Source organism: Neodiprion pinetum, chromosome 3 (assembly GCF_021155775.2).
Source record: "Neodiprion pinetum isolate iyNeoPine1 chromosome 3, iyNeoPine1.2, whole genome shotgun sequence".
Classification (NCBI taxonomy): domain Eukaryota; kingdom Metazoa; phylum Arthropoda; class Insecta; order Hymenoptera; family Diprionidae; genus Neodiprion; species Neodiprion pinetum.
This window is the reverse complement of record NC_060234.1, coordinates 27,870,735-27,898,184: the sequence shown is the minus strand read 5'-3', so window position 1 is coordinate 27,898,184 and position 27,450 is coordinate 27,870,735. Positions and strand designations below refer to the sequence as shown.

Here is a 27,450-nt window from a genome sequence, read left to right as displayed (position 1 = left end):
TTCGAGAAACAAATAATAATTTAGTGGGCGGCTCCCGCCTTCGAGAGACCTCGGGTACGGGGCCCTAAGGCCCGTCGACCCCCTTCAGCCCTCGCTTACCTCTCGGCTCTCCTTCCTATCCTCGTATAAATAACGAGTGGCGCCAGCCAAACTTAGGTACGCTACCTATTATACATATATATAGCAGAAGCTCCGTCTATTCCGTTTCGAAATCGGTAAAAATAAATTTCAAGCGAACACCTTTTTTTTTTTTTGTATCTCATCCCACTCGACAATTTGACGGAAATTACCTATTTTACGGGTGATTAGCGAAACGAATTAATAACATTAGTACAGTGTAATAATGTTTTACATTCGAGATGAATTACCTGCACAAATAAAGTTTTTTCAAACTGTCCAAACGCGTAGTTGGAATTCTAGCCTTTAACCCAATTGATAGTTTTTCTTCTGTATTTTGTTTTACGATAAATTTCTTTGTGTCCACGGACACACACACACACGTTACACACATACGTGGTCATACGTGTCTATACAGTGACGTACTTGTTAGGCAGCATCTCAGGTGTGAGAATATATCTCCCTCGAGTCTGTAGCTCGATATTATACACATCCAGACGTTGTATCCTAGGTATGTAAGGTGAGGGAACGTAATTGCCGTCTATATTATATACGCAATCCACACACATATGGATGTAACATATACACGCGCGTTACGATAGTATAACCTTAAATAGCGTAGCCTCCGGTTGGCTGTAATTCCCACAAAGGTCAACAGCTACATTGAATCTTCTACCGTAATTATCCTACCCACCTATCTTACACACACACACACGCATAACATTTACATATGCGTACAAAGTCGTGGCTGTGTGTGTGTGTGTGTTTAGTGTGTACCTGGATCTATTACACTTTTTGGTTTGCGTGATGCTTTGTCCATTTCAGGTTTTACATTTGATATGAAAGATTTGGAAAATATATATTTTTTTTGTACACAATACACATACGTACGGAACCTTCTTTTTTTTTTAAATATATATCGCGTTCCTGACTTTTCCTTGTCCGTACAGCCGTTGGTCATCGCGTCGCGTTTGACGGTGGTCCGGAGTTTTTTTCTGTTCTTTTTTCCTTCTCTATCCCTTTCTTCGTCTTCTTTCTCCGTACGAATTTGCCATCTTTTTTTTTTATCCTCCATCTTTCTCTCGACCGCGAGAGTGCAGCCAATCGTGTAATTTCGGTTTAAGCGAGCCCCCCCCCCCCCCCGCCCCTCACCCCCTCCCCCCCCAACCCCCCCTCTCGCCCCCCTCGCCGCGCTTCCGTTCCTTCCCCGACTTAAAACAAAGGGCGGTCGGTTTTTCGGGGACAAAGAGACATAGAGACAATAAGACGAGAGGACGAGGGACACGCACTATGAAAAATGAATAGAAATAGTAAAAAGAAAAAAAAAAAAAAAAAAAATGAAATAGGTGGAGGGGAAGAGAAAATAAAAAGCAAAGAGAAAGAATGAGAAAAGGACGACCGGGGGACGCAACTCTGAAATTTCTGTGTCGACCGCGCGCGGCGACGTCTACGAGAGACGCGACGAGGCGACTCGACGCAACGCGCCGCAGGGGTCCCCGAGGAGGAGGCTGCGGGCCCTGGACCCTCGGCTATCGGCGCATCCCTATCAGCGCGCTCATCTCCTTCCTCACGGCTCCTCGAGAGGCTGCTGCTCCGGCACTCAAAGGCGAAACGCTCCTGCAACAGATATAAACCCAACCTTCTTAACTGCTTTACGAGGATCGTTTGTATACCGATTTGTTCGACAAGGGAGAACCTCGAACTGTTATATCCCCCTCGCAACTCCCCTCTACGTACAGCCAATGCACTGTCTCTCTGGAGGTACAGGCCGTTTTCTTATCTGATAATCAGCCTCTACAGCGGTTCGCGTGTTTCTCGCATATTCTTATACGTTGATCCGATTTTTCACCCGCGATACGTGTGATTCGCCCATTTTTGGCGGTATGTTCAATCGGAAGGAACAACAATTTTTAGTAAATCGTTCGGACTTTGACCGTCATTGGTTTTCTTGGATTTTTGACCGAGTGTATAAGCAGAAGTTTCCTAATACGTTGCTATAACTATAGTTTGTAGATAGGTTTGTTATTCGTACAATTTACAATTCTGTAAAGGCTGAAAAAGATTGCTAGATCGATGGTATTTTGAAGGACTATCGAAATTGTGAACCGTTACTCGAAAATTATAATCAAGAGAGATGAAAAGATGAATAAAAATTTACCGCATGTCAAACAATTGTTTTCCCGAAACTGTGTCCATAAATTTACAATTATCCGCCTGAATTAGTTAACAATTGTGCATATATCGTATATTTTCTTTCCTTGCAGGCGGTGAACTGCGATTGTAAATATACTAATAAAACAGCATTGTAGTCTAAGTAGAAATTGAGTGTACAATAAACGTATCGAAGTTTTCGTTCAATCGTTAATCCGCAAAATGCAACAGACTTACGCGTACAGCCGGAGCTATATAAGTGCAATAAATGCATGCTCGACTCGGTGAGAGAAGGATGTAAACAAATCATTGCTCGGCGTTGCGCGATAAAATAAATTAACTCGAGGCTACCGGAGTTCTCCGATATATATGTACGCCATATCCTTTTCGCCTGTATATCAGTGCAGGAACCTGCGAACAACTGCTTCGCGAGTGCTAACGACGGGCGATAAATTATCATTCCCTTCGATTTATACCCGCAGGTTGCTCTACACGAGTTCATACCCGCCGAACCAACTTCGATTCGTGACTATTGCGCTTTGCCGTGTATCATTTCACGCGTGCAAGTCCTACGGATGGATGTGGTGTGTGAAGCAAGCGCACTGCATTCGCCGAGAGAGCGGCTCTCTTAGAACTCCGGCAATTGTCCGTTCGCTTTTCCCACCGTTATATCAAGCTAAGCTCCTTTCAACCGACGTCATTCCGTTGATCAATTAACCAGGCTCACCTGTCGCCACCTCCTGACAACCTATATATATACATATGCGTATAGCCATCTCACTCGCTGTGTGCCCGCTTATTGCTTCTTCTACCGTCGTCGAAAAGTTCGGACCGCCTCTCGGAGGAACCGAGGGAATATAATATTTAAGAGCTGGTCGGTTTGGTCTGAATGTGGTACGGGATTTTAGGCCGATACTGGGATCAGGTTCGACGCGAACTAAGATCTCGATATGAACTGTTGTTTGAAACTGGAGCAGAACCTCCGAAATTAGAAAAAGCTTGAGAAATTTCCAAGTCATTTCGAATCACTTTTACGGTACATCCGATATCAATTATTATATAACAATACGTTCTTAACTCTGCTGATAGATAGTCTTGAGCCATGTTCTTTCACGAGCCAATTGATCAAATCTCTGTTTATTTCAATATTTCGAAGGTTGATTCGTCAAGAGAAAAGAGTTGGGAGGATTTACTTGGTGTAATAAAAACAGATGTTTTTGCAAACGTTGCTTCTACCTCGGCGTATTCATGTTTTACAAATGTTTTCTCCGCTGAAATGTGTGTGTACAATTTTATACGTGTTGTGCCTATTCAGTTTTAACAGCGCTACAAATTTTAATTAGTATCTTGTTATTTTAATAACTATAATGATACAATACCCGGGAGGTTAATAGCCGAGGTTAATACAGTCATTTGTCGCAGACTAATCACACTATCTGCATCATCATCTCCAGATGAATTATTGCAGGAAATATCCGCTGTTTGTTTTTATGCAAGAGATACGAATACAGTCACAATCCTGACTCGTTTCACGCCTTTCGAGAGGTTTAATATGCAGTAGCTCGTGCAGCTTACGGCAAATCATGATTTCGTGCGAATTAATGAACCGAAAATTTGACGATTGTCTCAACACTTTTAGTAGACTCGGGTTATATTTTGCGTCCAGTGTATTGCGATCCGAGCAAAAAAAAAGTGTCGATAATTACAATGATATGACCAGAATTGCTTTTATACCCTACAATTAAGATTAGTCAATCCGCAAACTTGCGGCAGTAACAGATAAATTTTATTACTTGGCAAAAGTTTGGCATTCGTGTTCCGTTTTATCGAATGTTTATGCCGTAGAAATAACAGCTTCCGTCATTCTTTGAACGATCTAAACAAACATTTTGACAGTATGTCAATTCGAACCCGCAGCCCCCTGATTTTAACAAACCCAAATCCCGACTACTGACACCGGGATGATGCAACGTGCTTGCCGGAACGGTTTTCGAACGTGGAACAACGTTCGAATGAACTTGGGGCAAAATCGTTCGTGACCATAATCTGAGAGTTGTGATAGTTGCCTTAACTATCCAACTAAAATCCATTAAATCCAAAATCTGTTCGATTCTTGGGGAACTTTCCGAGGTCTGGTATGTCTGGTGGAAAGGAACGCGGATAACGTAGGGCAGGGTCGCAGGTTGAGGACCGGGTTGGTCTCTGAAAATGCGATGCCTATCCCCGGAAGAGGAAAGAAGACGCGGTCGTAAACCAGGGGTATAAGTCACTCGGACGTTTCTATACGCGTATATATGTACCGGCAATAATCTTCCTCCGCCCTTATAGACGTCGAACTCTCGTTTCTTTCACATATTTAGGATAGAAATGGAGGAAAAGAACAACGACATTCTGACATTTCTGACGGCTGCAGGTTCTGTGTTTCTTCATGCTTATTTTACCTATTTTAGTACCGACCTGGTAAAGACCTTATCTAACCCTAGCTTCAAACGGTCGAGACAATATCCATCCATCAAGTTGCAGAAGCTTCGCATGACCGCGTTTCTTTTGCTCGTGCCCTGTGACACGGCGAAAGAAACCTAATGGATCTCTTCTCCTTTTCTTTTTCCCCCTTTTTCGCCCTTATACGTTATATATTTTCGTACATCGTCGCATGTTCGGATCAGGTGATTTCGTTGAAAGGCCCAACTTTTCCAGATGCGTACTGTTATACATTTCCTAAACGTGACCGATCGTTTTACCCTCTACGAAACGACCGCGTTAGGATGTGAACGAATTTTATTAATTTTTTATTCATTTTCACTCCTTTCGTCATTTCACCGTGTAGTTTAACACGCGCCTTTCCATCAACGAAGGCTAATTTAACCGGCCCAACTGTGCAGTTAGTACAGCATATGTAGATATGTACAAGGACGTATAGTTGAATATTGTAATATTTTTTTCTATAGGCTTACGTAGTTTTTATCGCATGATTTTTAACGAAATTCACGAATCGGTTCCATCCGGTTATTTGGGTGTGGTTGTTTTAACTCGACAAGATTGTTTTACGCTAATGATCTCTGAGCAATTAGTCTCGGCAAGCGTGAGTTGAATACAGTGTCAATACATCTCGAGTAGTTAACCATTCATAAATAGTCAAGATCAGGTATATTACATACGTATACGTGTGTAGATACGTAAACGCGCTTGTACGCATTGACACGAGCGCATGAGGAGTGATTTCAAATTCACCCGACGTCCGCACACGTACGGAGTCACTAGAATTCATTTAAAGCTACGTGAAATCATGTTAAATCACTCGATGCCATCGTGTAAACTTGCACGTATACATGCAGCCGACTAGCCGGCTTGTTTTAAATTCTTATGAAATCAGTCTCGGCAGTGGAAACACGATTTTAACCATGAGAGATTTAGATTCAATTTTATGACTACATTGTCTACCGAGGTGCCGTTAACCGCCATCCGACTCTTGTAAGTCACGTGCGACGCATCATCCCAAGTTGATTCGACTCATGGGATTTCACTTCTATATACGTCTAATTGGATTTTATTGTGCGTATAATTTGCTAATGCAAAATTTGATACACTCTAGGCGCATGAAAACGTTCGTGACGTGAATTGGTCATTTTCTAAACACGTTTTCGCGACGCTATTCGAGTCATAATTGAAGAGGCGGCTTAAAAATCACTCTCTGGAGTGCCTGCAAGTGAGAAAAAAACAAGAAAAAAGGAGATATGACTGGGTTTTTGATTGGCCAACGTGTGTATTTACGTGAGACTGCCGAGGTATGGTCACCCATGGAATAACACGCGTATACCGTATAACGCGGGTATTTGAAAAGAAGACGTTATATTTCTTGCTGTAGAATCCGGGAGCTGTTCTCTGGGATCACGTGACATGTTTTGCCTCTCACAGCGGGGATAATCCGGCTTACAGCTTTGAGGGCCGGCGTGAATGTGTGGTTTTCAGTTTTGAGTGCTGCTCCTCCCGATACACGCCGCGTGTCTGCCGCTAAAGCACACCGCATAGGCGCTAGTTTAGCTATTCCTCGATTCAAAGCGTCCGCGGCGAACACTAAGCAGATGCTTCCTTGTACGAGATGCTTCACAAAGAACGGAGACTACTATTTTCTACCTTATAATATACCTGCACCGATCTCCTTCCGTCAGCTTACTCGCTACGCGACGTTTATACCTACTCGTATCACACGCGATGATACCTGTCAAATCCCGCGGGACAAATGCGAGCTCGTTTTTGTTGGTTTTTTTTTCTTTTTTATGGCAACCATTGGCTAATTTAGAAATTGTACCATCGAGCTAAGGAGAGATCTAAATTACTCCTTTAGGATTTCATGGAATTCGGGATTGTTAGGATCAATCGTCGAGCATTTCACGAGGACCGGATAGTGAATTGTTCACAGTTTTTCAGACAGATCGAAGATCTAGATTTGTAAGCGTTATCTGGCTAATTTCAAAGCTTAGACCGGGGAGGCTCAAGTTTGCAGAACTCATCGATAAATTACAATCACTAACGCGGTGGGTAGAGGCGGGGCTGAAATTCCGAACTTGAAAATTTTTGGTGGCAAAACTTGAAGAAATTAAATTTTGTCTAAAACATCAAAGTTTCGAATGGCCCCTAAGGGCAAAATTCCGAAAGGGGGTAACTCCGACAAATCAAAGTTCCAAAAGTGCGAAAATGAAAAGGTTGAAAAATCTGAAACGTCGGAATTCTGAATGATCGAGGAATTTCAGTTCTGTGAATATTCAGTTGTGTGTACATACTTTATAGACATTGAATTTCTAATTGTACCTATCGGAAGCTCGGAGATCAGAATTATTACATCACAGCTTTGAATTAAACTCATTTATTACACGGCTGCAATTATCTCTCGTTGTATTACCGATTCCAAGACAATACTAGTTCCACATTTAGAAGCGGACAAAGAAAGCGGCGACAGTGGCGCCGCCGGGGGTTGGTAAACATACTCCGAGAAACCGGCAGGCAATTAGACACGCGTAGCAAGGGTCACGCCCAGTAGCCGCTTCCTTACTTCTCTTCCTTTAATCCTATTACCTATTGTAATAGAATTAAATTCGGGCCTTGCTCTTCAGGTCCGACCTAGGCAGGCGTGTGGATTTATTTATTCAGAGACGATTCGAGTGCGTAACTCGCAACGGCCGTTTACACGCAGAAGCTGTTCCGTACTGCGTGACTGGTATTTTTTAATTATATATATATATACATTGACTTATTTGACAACTTACAATTGCTGCTTTCTCGATTTTCGTGCATCTTGCCGTTTCATTGTACATAAAAATTAGGCACACTTCGATTAATAATCGACTGTTAATCGAGGTTTTAAATTCGTCAAGATAAAATAAATTTCGAACAATAATATATCAACCACACTATACGAGTAAATGGTTTTGATATTCGTTATGCCAGTTTTTGCACCAGTAAAACTCCTTCGTTTTCTTTTTGCTCACGTAAAATAAAAAAAATCGGCTAAATTTACAGTCGTTCCGGAATGATACAAGTACCTGAGAAGTGACTAAACAAAAAGCCCAAGTAAAATTGATAAATAAAGAAAAAATCAGTATTTATGAAAGAATCAAAGTGTCGCCAAAAAATCGGCAGATTCCGACCGCGAAGCGACCGTCAGACTCGAATAAACGAAACAGAAAGTGGCCCATTAGGATCTGGAGAATGTGAAGTAGCGTGGTCGTGGTCGAGCCGAGGAGTCGAGCCCCATGCAGGTAAAGGTGACCATAGGTAAGGAGGGCAGGGGTCCCTCGGTTTACCGCTTCGTCTCCGGCTCCATTGTCCCACGCCCCCGAGCCAGACGACATGTTTATGACACCTAATTATGCTAATAGACCGCATCGGTACACCGATACCGATATTGAAGTTGTTTGCATAAATTCGAACCGAGTTTCCGTGGAATAACGATTTTCGGATGGCGCGCGGTCAGTTATCCCCTCATCGCTTATTCGTGAAGAGCGTTCCTTCGCAGCGAAGCGTCGCGTACCTTCATCGCCGTTGCCGCAGACCAGTTTAACCCCTCTCGGATTAATTATTCGAGGGAAAATATCGCATGGCGAGCTTCTAATGACGACCCTCAACCCTCTAGTGCGATTCATGGCGTCCCGTTCTCTTGCATGCGCGTTTATATCTGCCCTCCGCGAGGTATTATAAACTGCACATTGCGATTATGAAATTTAGAATTTTTCGCTACGGCAAAGTCAGGAGGAATTTCAACTATTTTCTATTAAAAAAAACATGGAATTTTAAATTATGTTGTACAACCGTTGATTTCTGACGAGGCTGAAGTTGGCAGCCAAACGTTCGAATGGTCATTCGAATAAGGTAATGAAGCCTGAAAATCAAAATATTGTTAAATTACTTTGAATCCTTAATAATTTTTTAAAATCATCAGGATAAAATTGAACAGCATTTTTTTATTTCCGAAAACTTTAACATGTTCAGCTGCTAACTGTGGCTGCTAGCTTCAGCTTCGTGATTTCTTTCAAATATTCTGGTTTACTTTTTGCTACGTTTCAACAAAATTTTTGAGATTTACAAATTTACTGATATAGAAGGAAAAAATCAGGGTGAAATTGGCTTCAGAAAATTTCCACACCGTTGAAAAATATCGAGCACTTTTGCTATGCAAGACTTTCACGTTTCGATTCAAGTCAAGTTGTTCAACTCGTGCAAAGTTTGTAGAAATTATTTCATATCCATTATGATCTGTCTGAACTTCGTTATTTTACGAGCTCAAGTGAAATTTGCAAAAGTTCAGTCCGCATGAAGTTTATAACTACCAAAAATGTACACAAATATTTCATTTGTTATTTGAAACGCTCAGAGTTTCTCCTGTTATCCGATTAATTCATCCAAATCTTAAATGTTAATTAACCCTATCAATACGAAAAAAATTTCTAAAAAAATTCAGTATACTTCGGCACATAGAAGATTTTGTTCCGGTATTTTGCGGGACAGTTTGCTCATCTCATATCGATCATAACCGTAGTTCGAAAAGTTTGATTTCCTCGCAAATGCGTCAACGCATTTCTTCACCGCGATTCCGCACATCGGAGTGTCTACTTATGCATGCCATTAACGTGCGACGGTGATGCTCGGCTGCCTTATTAGGCTAGACTGCAGCAGCTCCCTCTTCCATTATTTTCTCCCCTCCCTCCCCCGCCACTGCGGGGCTTCCGCATCTTCTTGGTGTGCGCGTGCGCGTCCGCTAATAAGCCGCTCGCTTCGCGCAGCTCTGCATACAGCCGATTGTGAGAAGCAGAATCGGTCCTGCGCGGTAATCGGCGCAGCCTCTGGCTCCCAGGGTGGCCTTAAATGCGCTCATGCACGTATCTGGTAGCGCTATTCGCTATGCTCTTATAGGCTGGCTGGAAATTGAAATTCTCCCGTATATTTCCTAGGCAAATAGGCACGCATATCATATAGTGTTTGTGTTACGCAAGTGCAAAACCGTGATTCATGAGGTATTATCAACTTTCTTCTATTACTTTTCTGCATATTGAACTGAAAAATACTTTGCACAATTATTGACTTACCTCGGTTGAATATAACAGAGTCGTCAATTTTTTTCTTTTTACTTCAGTGAGCCACAAAGATTGGCACTGATGTAAATTTTGTTGAAACGATTAACGCGTCAGCAAATAGCAATACCAAGTTTTTGCTTTGTACAGTGAGCAGCGCTGTAATTTGCGCATACGTAGTAGCAGGAAATAAAACGTTTGTTGTTGAAAAAGTTATCGATTTGCGACAGAAGGTGGTCTCGCTCGTTGACAGTCGAAATCAGTGTCAATTTTATTGACCCATACAACAATCCCTCGGCCAATATTATTATCTTGTTATGTAGAGTCTATCGTCCGAATCAACGAGGCCTGCGTTTCGTAATTTCTTTTTTTCACCGGCTCAGAGTGTAACAAGTGTGTATTTATAATCATGGTTTCTACCAGCAATTGTTATTAACCGATCGAAGAAAAAGTGAAAGGTATGCTTGTACATCAAAATAATGATTCGTTAAGAAACTGACCATTAATTCACCGGCAGACGATATCGTCTGTAGAAACTCGTATAAACTAAATTCATGGCGTTCGAAATCTTACTTTATACACATTTACATGATTTGTTTATTATGATGTTATTTTAATTATTCTCAGCCCCGTGTATGCATATAAATACAGTATCATTATGTATCCGATCATTTTGTGTTACCATGTTGTAATTTTTGTTTCTTATATATAAGCAACGAGAACCGCAGTCTTTCCAGCTTATAAAAATGTATTCGGATCGAGGAGCCGAATGGATGGCGCATGCGAGGGGCGAGGATCGCAGACCGCTGGGAAAAATTTCACGATCGCTCATCGTCGCCCATCGTTGAAACATAATATTATATTCATTCCTTCTCCGGTGTTGATTTTTCTTGTATCTTATTTTTTCTTCCCCTTCTTCACGCTTAAATACAATTTTCATCAGCTCCTCCCCCGGAATCGACGCCCGCCCTTATTTCACCCTCGCAATTAATTCCGATTTTAACCGGGTCTAATTCTGTACCTAACGAGCAGACGGACTATGCGTATGTATTTATGTATAAATACATTCCGAAGTACATAGGATCAGCCAAGTTTCGGCGGTTAGTTGATTATTTACGCGAAGTATCCTTCGCTTTCTCGAGTAGAGATTGTCGTCCGTTATATACATTATATACGTACCTAAGACGAAAGTTGGTACTCGTGATTTCCTCTCGACGTGGGTACAGAATTTGACGAAGTAATTGGAGGCACTCCCGATAATTAATCACCCCACAACCTTGATTAATTTTCCGAGGATCAAACGAATTCTCGAGGATCTAATTCGAATGCAACTGTTGTATACTGGCGGGTCCAGGCAGATGTTCCCGCAAATGAAGTTCCGGGTGTCCGGCCTCGACGCCAAGGCGAAGTACATCCTCTTACTGGACATCGTTGCTGCCGACGACTACAGATACAAATTCCACAACAGGTATAAATTCCCAATCTCGGGGATATAACGGGATTCCGATTGAACCCTCTGCCTGCCTGCCTGCCTGTCTGACTGACTGACTGACTGACTGACTGACTGACTGACTGACTGACTGACTGACTGACTGACTGCCGAGTTCCCCAAACGGAATTTTTTTGAAGCAACGCGACTTTTGGCGGGTTGCGGCAGACGGCGAAACCATCCCGCAGCTATCATTGTTTCGCGTGGTTTGCTGTTTCTTGTGAGGATGAAAGGAAAAACTAAAACGATCGGAAAAACATCCGGCAAAATACGTTTCACCATATCCAACATATTATACTTGTAATATGATAATGATAATGATAATGATAATGATGACATGTATCTATGTATACACATGAAACATCGATGACCCTGCGGTGGACAGCCAAAAGCTAATGGAGTGTTGCTTTTGCGATTGCAAATTGTTCGCAGACGCATGTTCCCCGCGTATAAAGTGAGGATATCCGGATTAGACAGACAGGCTAGCTACATCCTTCTTATGGACATCGTGGCATCCGACGAGTGCCGTTATAAGTTTCATAACAGGTGACTATCACGTCTATTTATTCACGGCGAAGAAAGTGGCGCGTCGGGTCCGAAATCATATAATCAACCTATTATTATATATAATCGCGCTAGTTGTCCGCGTTGCATGTGTGTCGAATAGCAGAGCGCATATATTATACATATACGTATGTGCATGATGTATGTGCATTCTTGAGGAAATGGACTCGACGCTCTTCACGTACTTTGGGCTCATACGGAGACTTCGGTTAATTTTAATGTGCTTTTAAAAGAAAGAAAAAGAGAAAAACCAATTCCAAACAATCTTTCCTTCATCGAATGAATATGCTTGTCCTCGGTTCGTTGATCGTTTCTTCGTATGTACCTAATACAGCACGTTGTTCACGATCGTTACTTCAGGTATACATATTATATATAAATATATATACGTGTGGACCTTGCGCTGCGAACAATTCCCCATACTCGTCGTAACCGCAATGAAAATAAACAAAGAAAAATAATATTTACTGTCATATTTTAGCACGATATAATTGGTTCGTTGACCACTGTCAATTGTTAGACTGAACATGATGATCGTTTTACAGGAATGCGCGATCAGAATTTACTTACTTATCCGCAATTATCAAATATCAAGTGCGATGTACAAGAGTAAAGCGTGTGAGAGAAAAAAAAAAAAAAGAAAAAAAAACAACCTGTGATCGATAAACTTTAGTCTTTCTGCAAAGCATCGGTTGGTTGATCCGCCTTGGTTAGAAATATGCGGGATATGTTTGAGTCTTTTATTATACACTTATTTATATATAGACATAATAACGTATAGATAAATTTGAAAATTTCTGATCAATTCTCGCAGAGTTTATATTCGACGTGTATGGGGATGGCGCATGCATTCGCATCCGGCTGCAGCAGAGATTCTTCACAACGGTTTCTAAATATTATAATCTGCAAAAGTGATACGGAGATTGAATGTACAGTAATGAAAGTGCGTGTGAATTCGGTGAAAGAGACTGGTAAAGACGAAGTCTGAAATTCCGCTGCGTCTTTCCCGCAGTCTGGAGGTTACACGGTTTCTGTGCGGTGTACGGTTGGTACACGATGTTTTTCATGCGAAAGCTTAAATTGTTAGTTTATACCCTACCGTTCCTTATACCCATTTGTGATAGAATATCTTTACACTGCCAACAAGTCGAGGATCTCTCCGTCTCTGTCATTTTGATACGCAATGACAGTAAGAGAGAGAATCGAATAGCGACCGCAGCGAATTACGGAGACTGACAACAAGAGATGCTGCAGGACATTCATGACCGAGTCGAGATGTGGAGGAGCTGAGGCTGATCATCCGCGAACCGCAACAACGCCGGGCTTCGTGCTTTTCTTCCCCCCATTATACCTGCCCGCCTACTTGCTTCGGGGTCTAACTTTTGCGGTTAGGTATACGAGTTTAAACTCGACTTACGAGTTATCGCGGACTATACGACTCGTGACTCGCTGGAACAAACCGCGCGTCGACGAGAGAGGAGAGCTATTATGCCGAAATATCAAATCGCTTTGAAATTAGTTCCGCGGTCGATTAATAGGGTTCGAATGTCAAAGGGGGGTTCGACTTTGTTTCGTAATAGGTGCGCAAAGTGGTGGACACGTGCCGAACCACCGTCATTTTCGACATTTCATTCGATTCTCCTCATTGTAGTACAGTGTATAAACAGTTCAATTTCTATCTGAATCGCGGATTATACAAGTATCGAACTGTGCGGCTAGAGCTTTTCGCATGAAAAACATACGTGCCGAACGAATGCGAGGCAGTTGCGAAAGAGGAAGTGAATACGTGGGGATGAATGGAAACGATGACTCGATCGATAGTGAATGAATAATAGCAGGTAACGGGGTGGCGATAAATCGTGATACCGAACATAGTCGGAAAGTCATGATCCTGATCCACGGGAAAAATACAACTTTGTGATCGGTTTTTATTTGCAAGCTTCGGCAACGAAAATTTGAAGAAACCAAAGTATGTGTCGGAAAAAGTTTTCGGGGAATATAATTCGAATCGATTTTTTGCGACCCTGTGATCTGAGCATGATTATGAAACTTGCATGACGCGAATAAATTTTCCTTGGTTGTGAATCCTTCCGATTTCGCAAACCCAGTTCACAATTATCTCACCAATTTTACCCGCAATTCATGATTTTTTTAACAAAGTGAATTTCGTTTTGTTTCGTGATCGAGTAGCAGATGGATGGTCGCTGGTAAAGCGGATCCGGAAATGCCGAAGAGGATGTACATTCATCCGGACTCTCCGAGCAACGGTGAACAGTGGATGCAGAAGGTGGTGAGCTTTCACAAGCTTAAACTGACGAACAACATCAGCGACAAGCACGGCTTTGTAAGTACTGTACGTAACGCAAACCAAACAATTTACTTACTTACTAGACATTAAGTGTAGTTTGAAGCAGTATTTTTTATCACCTAATTCTTCTAATTTAACGCACACCTTGATTCCTAAGCAACACTGTAACGATAAGTGCTTGCCCTGGCTTGACTCGAGCCCTCCGGTATTGATTGGGTGACGTTGTTTTATGATACAATATTCAGGGTGAAAATTCAGAAACGTGAAACGCAATTGAGGTATTTTTGGTTAAGTGAGAAACTTACTCCACGTTGCGTTTTCGATAAAAAGTATCTCTCGATAGTGTACAAACACAGCGAAGTGATTGCAATTCCGCGTGTGATCCAAGGGATTCTAAATACGGCGAGTGACGCGCTGAACAAAAATAGATCAGAAAAGTGTATAAAAAAATTTAGTTTTAAGCTTCACACGTGTGATGTAAGAAAAAAATTTTTTCTCCAAAGACGGTTGGTTTTACGCCCACAGTTCCGTTGTCGAAGCGAGTCAAGAAGCGTAAGATCGATCCGCGATGGTAAAATTGTACTATATAAGGTAAAAGAGGGCTTGACGTTTGGGTTAATCTAGGATCAGAGAAGAGATTTTGTCGTCAAGTGGTTTCGTTGCTTTTGGTACTTATGTTGTATACGCATAGAGAGAAAGAAGAAGTGCACCCTTCCAGACCTAAACCGAAACTATCATCGTGCTTGGTTTCTGCAGGGCCCACTGTCCGATCTTACAGGCCCAACCCGACATCGCAGCGTGTTGACCCGCCAGATCAGCGTGGAAATCTGTATCTTTTTTTTTTTTTTTTTTTATCCTACGCGAATCCCCTTTGCGGTAGCACGGAGGACTCACGTCGGCCTTCTTTGAGGCATAATTTGGGAATTTTTCGGGATTCTGAACCTCCGGCGGGCGATCTGTCAGCGAGCAGTCGATCGTGAAAGCCAGTCCTTCCAGCTCCAAGGCCCCCGTTTGAAGGCCCGCTCAATACCCAGCGTGGATAGCCACCTTTCTTCGGGTCAAAATGGCTCTGTTACATCGGACAGAAGCCTTTAAGGGCTCCTTGGCCGCCCGATGGCTCTTCCCTCAATTCTCTTACATAAAGGATGTGTATACCGCCCCGTGTGTATACCGGCCGATCCAGTTTGTGCAAAAAGCCAGAAAATATCCCGAGAGGCCATGAAAACCCTTTTTGGCTAATAGGCGTGTTGCGGTAGCTATAAAACCGCTCTCTCTCTCTCTATATCTTCACCTGCCGTCGAACGAGGGAAAAACCGAAAACGACCGTGTGACGGTGAAGATTTTCTACTCTGTTCGTAAGCTGTGAAAAATCTGGAACAAAAAATAATCAATTACAAGTCTGCGAGGCTACCGTTTTTCATATCCTCATTATACGTACCGAGTATAATTTTCGTACAATTTTCGGGAATCATTGTTTATCGAGAGCTTGAGGTGACCGAGAAAATAAAATTAGTGTAAACACATGCCGAGGCATGAGAAAGGGGGTAAAAAGAGTAAGCCACTTGACAGTAATTCTTCGTCCTCGGAAGTTTCTTTTGTCGGGGCAGGAAAATTGAGAAAGAAAAACAAGAAAAGGTAGAAATAAAAGGAGAAAGATTGAAAGGGCAAACAAAAATATAAAACAGGTCTATTAGAATCTTTGGCTTATGCGGCCGGCGGAGAGTGGTGTAAGCCGCAAAGTACACAAGAGACACAAACGGACGACCGGACAAACGGACGAGAACCTCTCAGGACAGTCAAACACGCGAGGCAGCTGCTGCCGTTCCATATGAACTTCGGATCACTGCTAGGTGCGTCTTCCCGGACGTCTGCAGGCGCCACCGGGTTCGGCGGGAACCAGAAACCCATTAAAGCTCCGACGAATTAATGACGACGCGTCGAATTCGACATAATTAAGGTTGCAAATGTTTTATCGTCATCGTTTACTCCTCTCATAACAGTTTTCCGTATAAAAGTCGAATAAGCCTACTTACATAGTGTTTTTATGATACACTACAAATTGACTCGAGGTTAAGAATCGATTATAATCCATTATCACATTGAATTTAAATGAGACATCTTCCCTGAATATTACACTATTACACTTTAAACGGTTATTGAAAACGGATCTGTTACACATGGCAAAAAAAAAAGAAAGTGAAATCACCCTTGCATTTGGTAACTCGTATAAACCGTCCCTGCAAAACCTTATATTTTGTTCCACGGCCATATTAGTTGTAATAAATCGAAGAGCAATTTTTCTCCCGGAGGTTCGTGGCCGGCGGCGGCGCGCCGAGACGCCTGCCTGAAAAAGCTTCGCCCGTCCACCCACCTACACAAGTAACACGGCGATCAAGAAGGCGGCTGTAACCGGGGCTGAGCAGCTTATTGTGGAATCGCGTGTCGAGGGCGCGCTGCGCACTGACCATCCGGGACTCCGGCGAGCCGCGCGGTAGCCATTTTGCTGTCCGCGACGCGTCCTGCGTCGTCCTTCTTGGAGGCCGAGTTCTAGGTATAGCACCTACGAGTAGGTGCTAGTTCATCGGTCGCCGACTCATCAATCGACTTGCGATCCGCGATATCATTCGCCCCTCGATCTTCGGTCAGATTCGAGTACCTGTTCCAAAATCTCGACGCTTAAGGGCCTTTTTTTCGAAAATTTTAAGGAAGCAGACTAGACGTATACCTACACGTTTTAAACGTTAATTTTCAAACAGAAAACTGTAAGCAAGATCACGAAATTGATTAAAATCAGATTTTGGTAATGAGTTGTGTGATCGATTAGATTAGAAGTTACATTAATTAATGAGGAATTTTATGAGAGTGGCCACGAATGGTTGTGCGGCTACTTAAAGTGAGACATCTATATAATCGCTTTGACAATAGTTTCATTCAATTACTTGTTCCAACACGGAGTACACATTTTTTCTTGGCTGCTCATTTGGATCGTTTATTTCTCACTATTCTGTGTAAAAGTTTTTGATTTTCACGTGAAAAATTGCGCTGCTTGGGTACAATGTACTTGCTTACGGTACGTAATATTCACAGTTTGAGCAGTTTACGTAGTTTATTGAAATTGATGTGGTTTCTGTTTTTAACAGTGATTATTTCTTACCTGGTCGTATTTAAGCTCTCAGAAGTATACGGTTCAATCTGGAGAGATTTAGTTTATTACAGTCAACATTATATGCAACATACGGCGACTATAAATCTTTCCCTGACTCAATTATTCTTGCATGATGTTCTACCAATGAACACTATTGTAATTTATAAACTTAACGGTGAACTAAAATAAAAGCGATAATATGTTTAAAGCAGCCGATCACACGGAAAAACTTCGTCTCATATTTGAAGGTTTCTCCAAGTATGAGGTACACAAAATCTAGAATCAGTAGATTAATTGATCAAAACCACAAGCTGGGTTGACTCGCCTAAGATTTGCGGCAATTTTTTTTCAAGTTTCGCCGCACTTTGCTCGGAATTTCTTGCGGCGTATTACGGGGTGGGGTCGAAGTTCCCAATTTGAAAAGATCCGAAAGCGTCTAATTACGAATTACTCGGTGGCGAAAATTCAAGTAAAAAAATTAAATTATTATCAAACAACAGAGTGTCGAATGCTCGGAAACTGTACGGTTCAAAGTTCGCAAATGCAAGATTCCGAAAATTAAAGTTCCGTTAGAACAAAATTCCAAAATATACAGTTTCGATAGAGTGAAATGCCGAAACTTAAAATATAATCACACGGCGTGGTTTACTCAACGAGTGGGTGTAAAAAATGCGAAACACCGAAAATCGGAATGAACAGGATTCCGAACGTAAAAACGTCTGAAATCCAAAACGAAGATAGATCAAAGTAGTGAAATTTCACCAAGCCAGAAATTCGTAAAACTGAAATTCTTCGATTAATCAAAATTTCGAAGATTCAGATTTTTTAATTTTCTCATTTTCGCACGTTGGAAACTTCTACTTTGAGCGTCGAGTTTCGATATTTCGTCAAAGTTTGATTTCTCCATTTTTAGTATTCCCATAAAAAAAATTCGGAATTTGGCGTTTTCGGAATTTCAACCCCGCCCCCGTATTACGACTGACGACGGTAACAGCAGGGCGAAAAGGGCGCGGCAAACGACGCGGTACGCGGGCTCGTTGAGCGTTTCAGGATGGATTTCGACTCGGGTAATTCTTTGGGGATGTTTGTGACCGAAGAGGGGTCGGGGTTCGGGTTTTGGGGGCGCGGAGCATCAGCCGGGACTAGAAGGAGGGAAATAGGGGATCATGAGATCAGGGGAGAGTCGCCTTAATAGAATCGAACAGCCTGTAAGGCGATCCCGGCGATCCGTCTTTAGCCCCGTTTGCTCCCCCCGACCCTCACGGTCGTCTATAAACACCGAGGAGTCTACGCCTAGCGCCGGGAACGCGATAGCCACGAGGATGAGAGAAGAATATATATTTCTGCCGCTCGCAATTTCATCGACTCGTCGTTCTGTGTAGGTAGCGCAATTTGATCCACCTAATTCACATTTGGAATTCAAAGAAAGTTTCAAAAACGGTTTAATCCGAATCAACGAATTGCACTTGTTAACAATGTTTTTTCCATACAACAAGTGTCTGAGAATTTGTTAAAAGCAATAAAAATTTGTTCCTTTTTTTGTTGAAAAATGAAGAAAAATGAACGATTTACACAAGACGATTATTACAAAACAAATTGCATAAACTGGAATGTACCAATAGTTGTTTGATTTTCTGTCAAGTGCAGCAATACTGTACAAACTTACTTCACTCTCGATCTATGAATTTGCCAGAAACTTTTGTTATACCAGCATATAAAGCTAAACAGCTCACCTGTACAAAAATATGTATAATAATAAGTACGCGAGAAAGTTCGGTTATGCCTATAAGTATAAATATTGGTCCGAATGATGGCCGTTTTCTCGGGCAATTACGCGTATGCTATAAATAAGATCTGGGAAAATATTCAGGAAATTGGGAAAGTTCTTAGTTCGGTGACACAGTCAGTGATCGTGACAGGAAATTGCTCGATCTAGTTCTCCGAGATTTTATATACCTAACCTTACGATCATTGAGCGCACACTGTACGCCTGAAAATTCGGTTCGAAGGATCTGGAAAGAATGATTTACAGATGCAATTACAGTGATCGTGTGTAAACGGTAACAGCAGAGGCAACCAACCACTCGTTCAAGAGTAGTCCGATGGAGAAACGCGAAGAAAAGAATTGAAAGAAAACCTCTCACTTTTAACGCAGGTATAACAAGGCGAAACATAAATTCAACGGAAATTATCGAGGTGGTTATACTCTTTAAAACTCGGTTTCACGTTGTTGCAAAAGCGTTCGTGGAATCTGCAAAATCGAACGATTCCAAGAACAAGAGAAACGGATAATTATCTCCGAGGACCTTAGCGCAGAATCGGATCCATCGAACACGGAGATTCGTGCATAATGTTCAAAGCGGAAGGCTTCTCTCCGCACCGCCACCCGCGTAACGCAATTCGTCTTTGCGAAACATTCGCGTGACACCCACCTGATGCAGGCAATGCACAATATGCCTGCCTCACACGCGGACGCAGTTGCGTACCTGCAAGAAGAATATCCGCACTTGCAGAGGTTGTGTTATGCGGATTCGCACCGTGCATCAGCATACGGCGAGTGTTGTACGTAGGCGCATACAGTTAGGCATACACGTACGTGTAATGCGACCGCAGGCTGTGAAGTCCTGAGAAGGAGCGATGCCTGGAAGATAAACGTCTTCGAAGAATCCGCCGGTCCGCCGCTCGATCTATCCGCATACGCGTTTGCTGCTGTGAATATTCCATTAAAAATACACCGCTTCGGGAACCGCACGCGGAATTTATTGCTACCGGACTGTTTGTTCACTGTTGCTGCGCACTCGTGTTTATATAACGTGAAAGAGGCGCAATGACGGTTGGTACGTGTCTGCTTGCGTATAAATTTGAAAAACTGTCGATTAATACGAAGTAAATAATTTAAATTAGTATTGTTGTTCGAATTGAATCTGATTCATCGTTGATTAGAGTAATGCGGATAGATACTGTTACTTTTAGCAATTTATTTATATAAATTCGTTGGTCGAATAACCAGTAGAACAATCGATTCTATTTAATTCGTTTCTACCGAAGAAACTCGTGAATATTTCAAGTCCTCGAAACTCGGCTGTAACAATTTTCAACATATGCACATCTGGTATTCGTCATCGCCTATAGGCATAACGCAAAATGAGCACAGTATTAATTCGACATAAAAATTGGTATTGTTTCAACTGTCAGAGTGTTAACAACGTTTTCTGTATTACAATGACATTTTTCTAATATTTCTCACGTGTTATCTACAAAATTATAGCTATCATCCGCTCTATAAATTCACAAAATATTCCTTATTTTAACGACAGTTTTTTTAGTATTTCTCACGCGGTATTTACAAAGTTATAGCCATCATCCGCTGTATAAATTCAACTGTACCCTACGTACAAACACGGTATTGTACTTCTCCGAGTTATTCCACGGAGCTGTTATAACCGGTGCAAGCTGAGCAGAAACTTGCGCACCGCATCCGAATGCACAAAAGAGACAACGGGAGGAAATGCAGGCCGTGATGCGTGCACGCCTATATACATATATGTGATACATGCATACCGTGCAGAACTCACGTGCGGTAGTAAACCACGTAAAAGTTACACACGTGAGCCTTGCCACGGGGAAGTGCGAAGGGCGTTTCTGGAGGCGGTCGTCATCCCCTCTACTATTCACGGTCGGGAGTTGGTGTATAAAAGTAACGTGGAGGGGAGTTGAGAGCCAGGGTGAGGATCGAGGGTGAGAATCGGGTTCGAATTATAAACCCGCGCTGTAATATGCAGCGCTCGCTTTGTCGCGCTTTCGATATCACCTTTGGTCATCTCGCATCCCGCATTGCTGCATGTGCCTTGTTTTATTCACACTCAACTGGAATTTACACGGGTTCAACGAATTGTTCGAAATTGGACGATCTCAAGGATTGGGATGAAATTTTAACAATACTTTTAACGGTCAGCGAAAGGAATCGCAGGATTCTTTTTATTTCAATTTAATCTCGACAATTACACGATCGTTATATATACCTGGTGAAAAGTGGAAATGGCTTTGAGTGACTTTGCCGCCTTGGGAGACTGTCAAAATTCGAGCATAACCACGTGAACGGAACCCTGAATGACGTGGAATCCCACACGTGATACTTGATTCTAGTATTTAGACAAGAATCTCTTGCTGCGTTATCCTAAAGTGCGGCCACTTCATATCATAAAAAGAGTTGACGGTGTCTTTCCTATATCGACTGTAGAATATGAGGAATGAAGATGTGTGCACATAGCGACACTTGGAAATCGGATTACCGAGAGTACAGACCATAAATTGTAAGTGCGATGACGAGGTCTGTAGAGGAAGGTTAGCCCTAATATGAAGAAGTGTTTTTATTACTTATAAAAAATATGGGTACAACCAAACTGCAGGCTATCCTCTAATAGAGATGTGTTATGACTTTGGTACTCGAGGACGTGCAGCCAATTTTTAATCTTCGAGGAAGAAGGTTTCTTCACGGTGGTGTTTAATAATCAGAAAGTGGAAAAATTTCCTAATAACACTGTCAGAACTTCAGAATCAGAGTCATTCAAAGACTACGAATTTCCTAACCCAGAAGGGAATCGTTACCACGACGTGACTGTCGTTGACATTCTAGAACAACATTCGTCAAGTTGCACTAACGGGCAATAACTAGCTTGCGGCTGATTCGATTCGGGGTTGGAAAATTTTGGAAATCACAGCAAGCCGCGGTCACTGTTAACAAATGACCGCGTACCCTGGTCACCTCGAGGACGAGATCCACCTCGAGGATCCGGAGACAAAGGAGGAATTCGTGGAATTCGTTGACGAAGGCGAACGGACGCGGCTTGCGGGACAGAGGCGGCGACGCTGTTGGAACTTGAACTCGAACTGGATCTGGAAAAAATGGTCGAACCCTTCGCGGCGAATGGCTAGTTGAGATATCAACCGAGGGAATAATAATTAAACGAGGCTCGCTCGTGTGATCAGACCTCGGCACTTGGACCCTGCAGCCTCTCTTTCAAGCTTCCGCTTCGTTTTATAGCTACGCAACTCGCGTGTGGTCCTCTACCTTCGATCGTACGAGTTTCTCGCTGCATGAACATAGCTTAGTTTAAAGATTCTATTCGTGGTTCCACTTCGCATTATCATTTACATGCCACGATCTCGGTCGTCTTTGACATTGGATGATCGATAATCAGTACTTGACCGAGATTGGATCCAGTGTTGGAAAATCTCCGAGTTCGTGAATAATCTAGCAATGTCAGGGGATATCAGTTCCGGATTTTATTATAACTACCCTGTTTGAATTAAAGCGACTTCGATTTGACGGGCACGAGTGTGGAAAGCGAGAAACGAATGCTTGTTCCATCTGTGCCTTCCGTCTTGATCCAGCGATGTTCCTTTGACACAGGTATGTAACATTGTAACATTCAAGTTAACCGAAACCGTCCGTCAGGATAGTTTCAACGTCTACAATCGAAGATTCGAAAAGTGCACGTTAATGTAACGTTCGATTCTCATGGTGAAAATCGTCACTTCGATTATCCGCCGCATGGAATCGATCGAAAAGTTGGTTCCTGAAAAACGCGCCGACTAGCCTTGATCCGCTTTGCGTACCTACTACAGGGACACGGTTTGGGGCCGTCGTAACACTCGCTTTAATGCGAATTCGCGAGAGTCGAGCGATGACGTGTGGATATATGCAGGCTAGCGTACGTTTAGTTGTGTACTTTGCGGCGAGCATAGAGTCTAGTTATATCGGTGGTGGTAGTTTGTTAACAGCGAGCCGAGGTAACGTTGTGTGGGCGTGATGTTGTCGGAGGGTAAATATTAATTAGCAGAGTTCGCTGTGTTCATTTCATTCGAGGTGCAGCGGCACGTCTGGCGCTCGATCGTGCAACGCGTTGCTGCCTGCAGTGGTGCACTGCTGCACCGTTGCACCGTTGGACCACCAACACGATCCTTGGCTTGTCGGCTGGCTGCCACTTTGGGTTCACACTGGCTCGCACCTACGGTGTTAATCGCAATTCAAACACATTTTGCAGAGTCTAGTCACACCTTCGCGGATTAAGGTTGAATTTCTCGACTAGCGTACCTAGGCGCCAGACGTATTTTCTACTCTCCTTTTCACGGTGCTCTCTCTCTGTATCTCCTCGGCCGGTCATGTGGCCACCAACGCGTAGCGTGGCTCAAAGTCCATTTTGGGAATTAATTTTATCGCTACAAGGATCGCTGCGGGCTTTGAAGGACCTTTTGTATCTTTGCCTTCGATTTTATTTTGACGAAGCGAACTCCTTCGAGAGGCGCGAGAGATGTCAGCGAGAAGAAGAACCGAGAGGGGCACGGAAAAAAGGAGGGAAAAAAAATCGGCCCAGCTTTGGCGCTCTCCGTTCGACCGTGAGGACGACAGAGCCGCGGCGCCTCAGCGTGTCTTGCTCGCTTTAAGTTGACCCGACACTTCTCCCGAGCCACGGACGCGTCTCGTTCATCCAAACCACCGTCCATCCGTCTCACCGGATTGCCTGCGCCTGCATCATCGAATTCTTTTTAGTCCTTTCAACTGATTCGTCTTACTTAAACACCACCTGCACTCGAAGCCGAGCTTTCACTTCAAGCAGGTTGTATGGAAGGCGTATTCGAGGTGTAGCGCGTTGTGGGTGCAGGATGTGCTCCTGGTGAAGTGTTTTCCTCGATCAATGAGGTAATACCACTTGATGTTTGAGAAGACAGCGTAAGTTTCAGAAATTCTCAACACGTCAATTCCGAAATATCCGCAAGGATGTCTTAATGGACTTGCGGTTGCAGCCGAGAGCGATCTGTAAGAAAAACGTGCCACTCGAGAATCAATGGTTTATTTTAGCGAATTTTTTTTCTATCGAACCTTTGAAAAAAGATTCTTGGGAAACGAGTGTTTCCAAACCTGTGGTGCAATTTGAATTCCTAAAAATAAAAATTTGCTAATTACTCAAATGTATTCTTGTATAGCATAAGGAAATATTTCACTATATTGGGAGTCGTCGATTTTTGAACACACGCTCTAGACTTTATTTTGAAGGAAAATCAATCTGTCATTACCTGTGTTATGGAAACAGCAAAGTGGCTTTTAAACTCGTAATTTTCGTTGTTCTGTTGCAATTCTTTATCACTAAAGAAATCTGACGAATAGTAACGTTGGAAAGTTGAAAAGCGCGTTGAACGGTCACGTGACAATACAGCGAGGAGGGTGGTATCTCTGCCTCGGGTCCTGTCTAATGGTTCCACGAGCATCTTCTTCTGGGAATCCCCGCAAGAGGGATAGGCATCTTTTCTTCGTTTGTGAGCACCTGAGTGTATATGCTTGAACAGAGAGTGGCGATACGCGTCTGTGTAGCATGCAGTCGCGGGTTGATGGTGTCGATTTTTTTATCAGCGTGAAAATTGCCCACATCCTGGCTTCTCCTCCGCGCCGGTGGACCGCATAGCCCAGGATGGGCACTAAGGATACTATTAAGACTCGAGGATCCGCTGACAGGCCAAAAATTATGGTCCTTGGGAGCTCGGGTCCTTTGGGATTCTCCAATCGAACCCGCTGGGCGACCTATCGCAGCCCATCGACATCCGTGCCATGCACTTTTACCGCATTCTGCAGCTTTGGTCACGCGACCATTTCTCAAATTCCTTCTTTTCTCTCGCTACTTTAATGTCCGTGGCGGGTTCTTTGCGACAGAAACGCTGACGAGTATTTTACGTAAGTAGAAAATTGGCAACGGTTTGAATAGCCGCGGTTGATCGGGTACCAATTCCGTTCGGGTGTTCTTGACTTTTCTTATTTCCTCAATGATCGTAACTTTAATTTCGTAAAGTGGACGATAAAAAACTGGGAAACGAAATGTGATCCATTCCGCTCGTCAAGAAGTTGGATATACCAAGGTATACCTGTGTTTCCGGTGATATCAATTGGTGCCTAGATGGAACCGTGGCTGCATGACAAGCGTAATAACGTACATGATAAGTATTTTGTGAAAAGGAGAGGCACGACTTTGCGAGGCATCGTCACGACACGGTATTATACGAAGAATTTCGCTACGGGGAGAGGTATACCCTTCACGAACTACGCGGGCGAACGATTCGACATCTTCCCGACTCTAGCGAAACAATTTCCACTACCCCAAACTCCGAACTCCCTCCACTTTTCGATCCTCTACAGCCATACCCGCCCTATGCTACACACGGCTTTTCTCCACCCTCGCAATTCGTCACGATAAAATACCTCGTTCTTCCGTCTCTCGGAAACTTCTGGAGGTTTACGACGAAACGCGTGTCCCTCCTCGTTAGAGGCTAAAATACACCACCGTGCAGGCACTAGTTACTTCCACGAAACGATTTTTGCTTACGAGCTTTGGAAAAAACATCTAGCTTCCACTCGTACGACTACATACAACGTCGACACTCTACACTCCGTACAATTGTCGATCGCGCATGCATAAGGGTAAGGATTGTTACGCGACGGGATATTTTTCAAGTGCCGATCCCTCTATAATGGATCGATAACTCCGACGCAATCTTCAGCGGTTTCGCTGCACCTGTTCAATCACTTTTACTACCAAGTCCTATCGTAAAAGATTCGGGATTTTTCAGGAACATTTCCAGTGGTTGAACACATTTTTATACTTTGCGATTCAGCTTGTATTGTTCAATAAAAATCCTTCATAACCGACAATAATGACGTACACAATCCGTGACACATTTTCGTCTCATGTGAAATTGAATGAAATTCAATGATAGTCATTCGTTTTCATTTAAACAGAAATATCTGGACTGCACCCAGCCTCGAGAGTATATAAATGGCACCCCGTATAACGCGCCGAAAGAAAAGTGTATACAGTGATCGCGGGGGAAGAATCCGTAGGACACCGATAGTTGAGAGTGTTTTTAGGGCCGGTAGGATCGGAGGCATCCGTTTGATCGGTAGCTGGCTAAGAGGCGATGGGTGAGCGGGTGGGTGGGTATTATACGGCTGCGGCATTAATAAGGACTATCTCGGAAACACGGGAAGCCTCTACTCCCGGAGACACCTCGGAGATAAGAGGGTCCCTTTCATCGAGCCGCGAAGAGTATAACGATAAAGTATTTTGTCCCTAACGTTTCGTACGTATGCGTGTAGAACGGATGGCGAAGTGGGGAGAGAAAAGGGGTCCGCACACACATCCCGCGGTGTGATCTTTCAGCAGCATCCCGAAGGTGACCGGCGATCCGGTGGCTACCGCGTTTGAAAGGAATCTTCTCGCCTTCGGTTCGACCGCGATCGGGAATCGGTTAGGACTTCCAGTCACGACAGTCGCGACCCCGACTATCACCGCGCGTCTCTTTCCACCCACGACACGACAAGACCGACGCGTTAACACGGGACACGCGAGGCGACACGTGCTTGCCTAGGCGAAGGAGGAGGATCGGGAACGTGTTCCCTGATCGTATAGTTTCACGTCAACCGTCGAGACGGCTTCGATTGAGATGTCCCGCTCGCTCTCTTCGACGTTGCCGGTACCGTCCGATCGCGTGAAGGTATGCCAACTGCTCATTCATTTTCACGTACGACGACGCTTCTCTCGAGTCGTAACTTACGGAATAGCTTCGGAAGAATAATATCGGGGATACCGAAGGTTCGACGTTCGAACCGTGGATGATGAAACGGCGACAAGTCGATCTCGGGATCCTCGAGAGCAACGCCTCCGATTGGTGGTGCTGGAAGTGAGTAGAAAAATCTCAATTCTCCGAGTGACCGAGCTCACAGCGATGGCCGACGGCTCCCGCGTCTCGTATACGCACGAGCCGGCTATTGTGGCGGTGAATATATCTTCGATCGGCGGCGCGATATCGTTCATCAAAGTTGATCCTCCCTCTCCGTCAGCCCCTTTGGCTGCCGTCGGCACCCCCGAATAAACTGCCGCTGCTGCATTCATCCTGCGCCGGGATAGGTATAGAGAGATGGATGTTTGCGAGGGTGTGGGTAGGCATATAAGTATACACGACTTGCCGCACAAGGACACGGACGACGGGTATTACATGGTTATACAACTTTATCGTTCGCCTCGATCGGTCGGGGTGCACACGCCATATGCCACGCACGGTG

The 27,450-nt window shown here is 43.5% G+C and overlaps 1 protein-coding gene across 8 annotated transcripts in view; it reads left to right on the top strand.

Moving 5' to 3' along the window:
• The window catches only part of bi (T-box transcription factor bifid), an 88,300-nt gene that overhangs the window by 25,681 nt on the left and 35,169 nt on the right, over positions 1–27,450 (top strand). For 3 of the 8 annotated variants that reach the window (XM_069134307.1, XM_046616213.2, XM_046616212.2), the window contains 2 exons: positions 11,755–11,868; positions 14,077–14,239. In XM_069134307.1, coding sequence (XP_068990408.1) covers positions 11,755–11,868; positions 14,077–14,239 — 277 coding nt within the window. Of the gene's footprint in view, positions 1–11,187; positions 11,302–11,754; positions 11,869–14,076; positions 14,240–27,450 lie in introns of all 8 variants that reach the window. The other 5 variants (XM_046616216.2, XM_046616210.2, XM_046616214.2 and 2 more) reach the window with 4 other exon arrangements.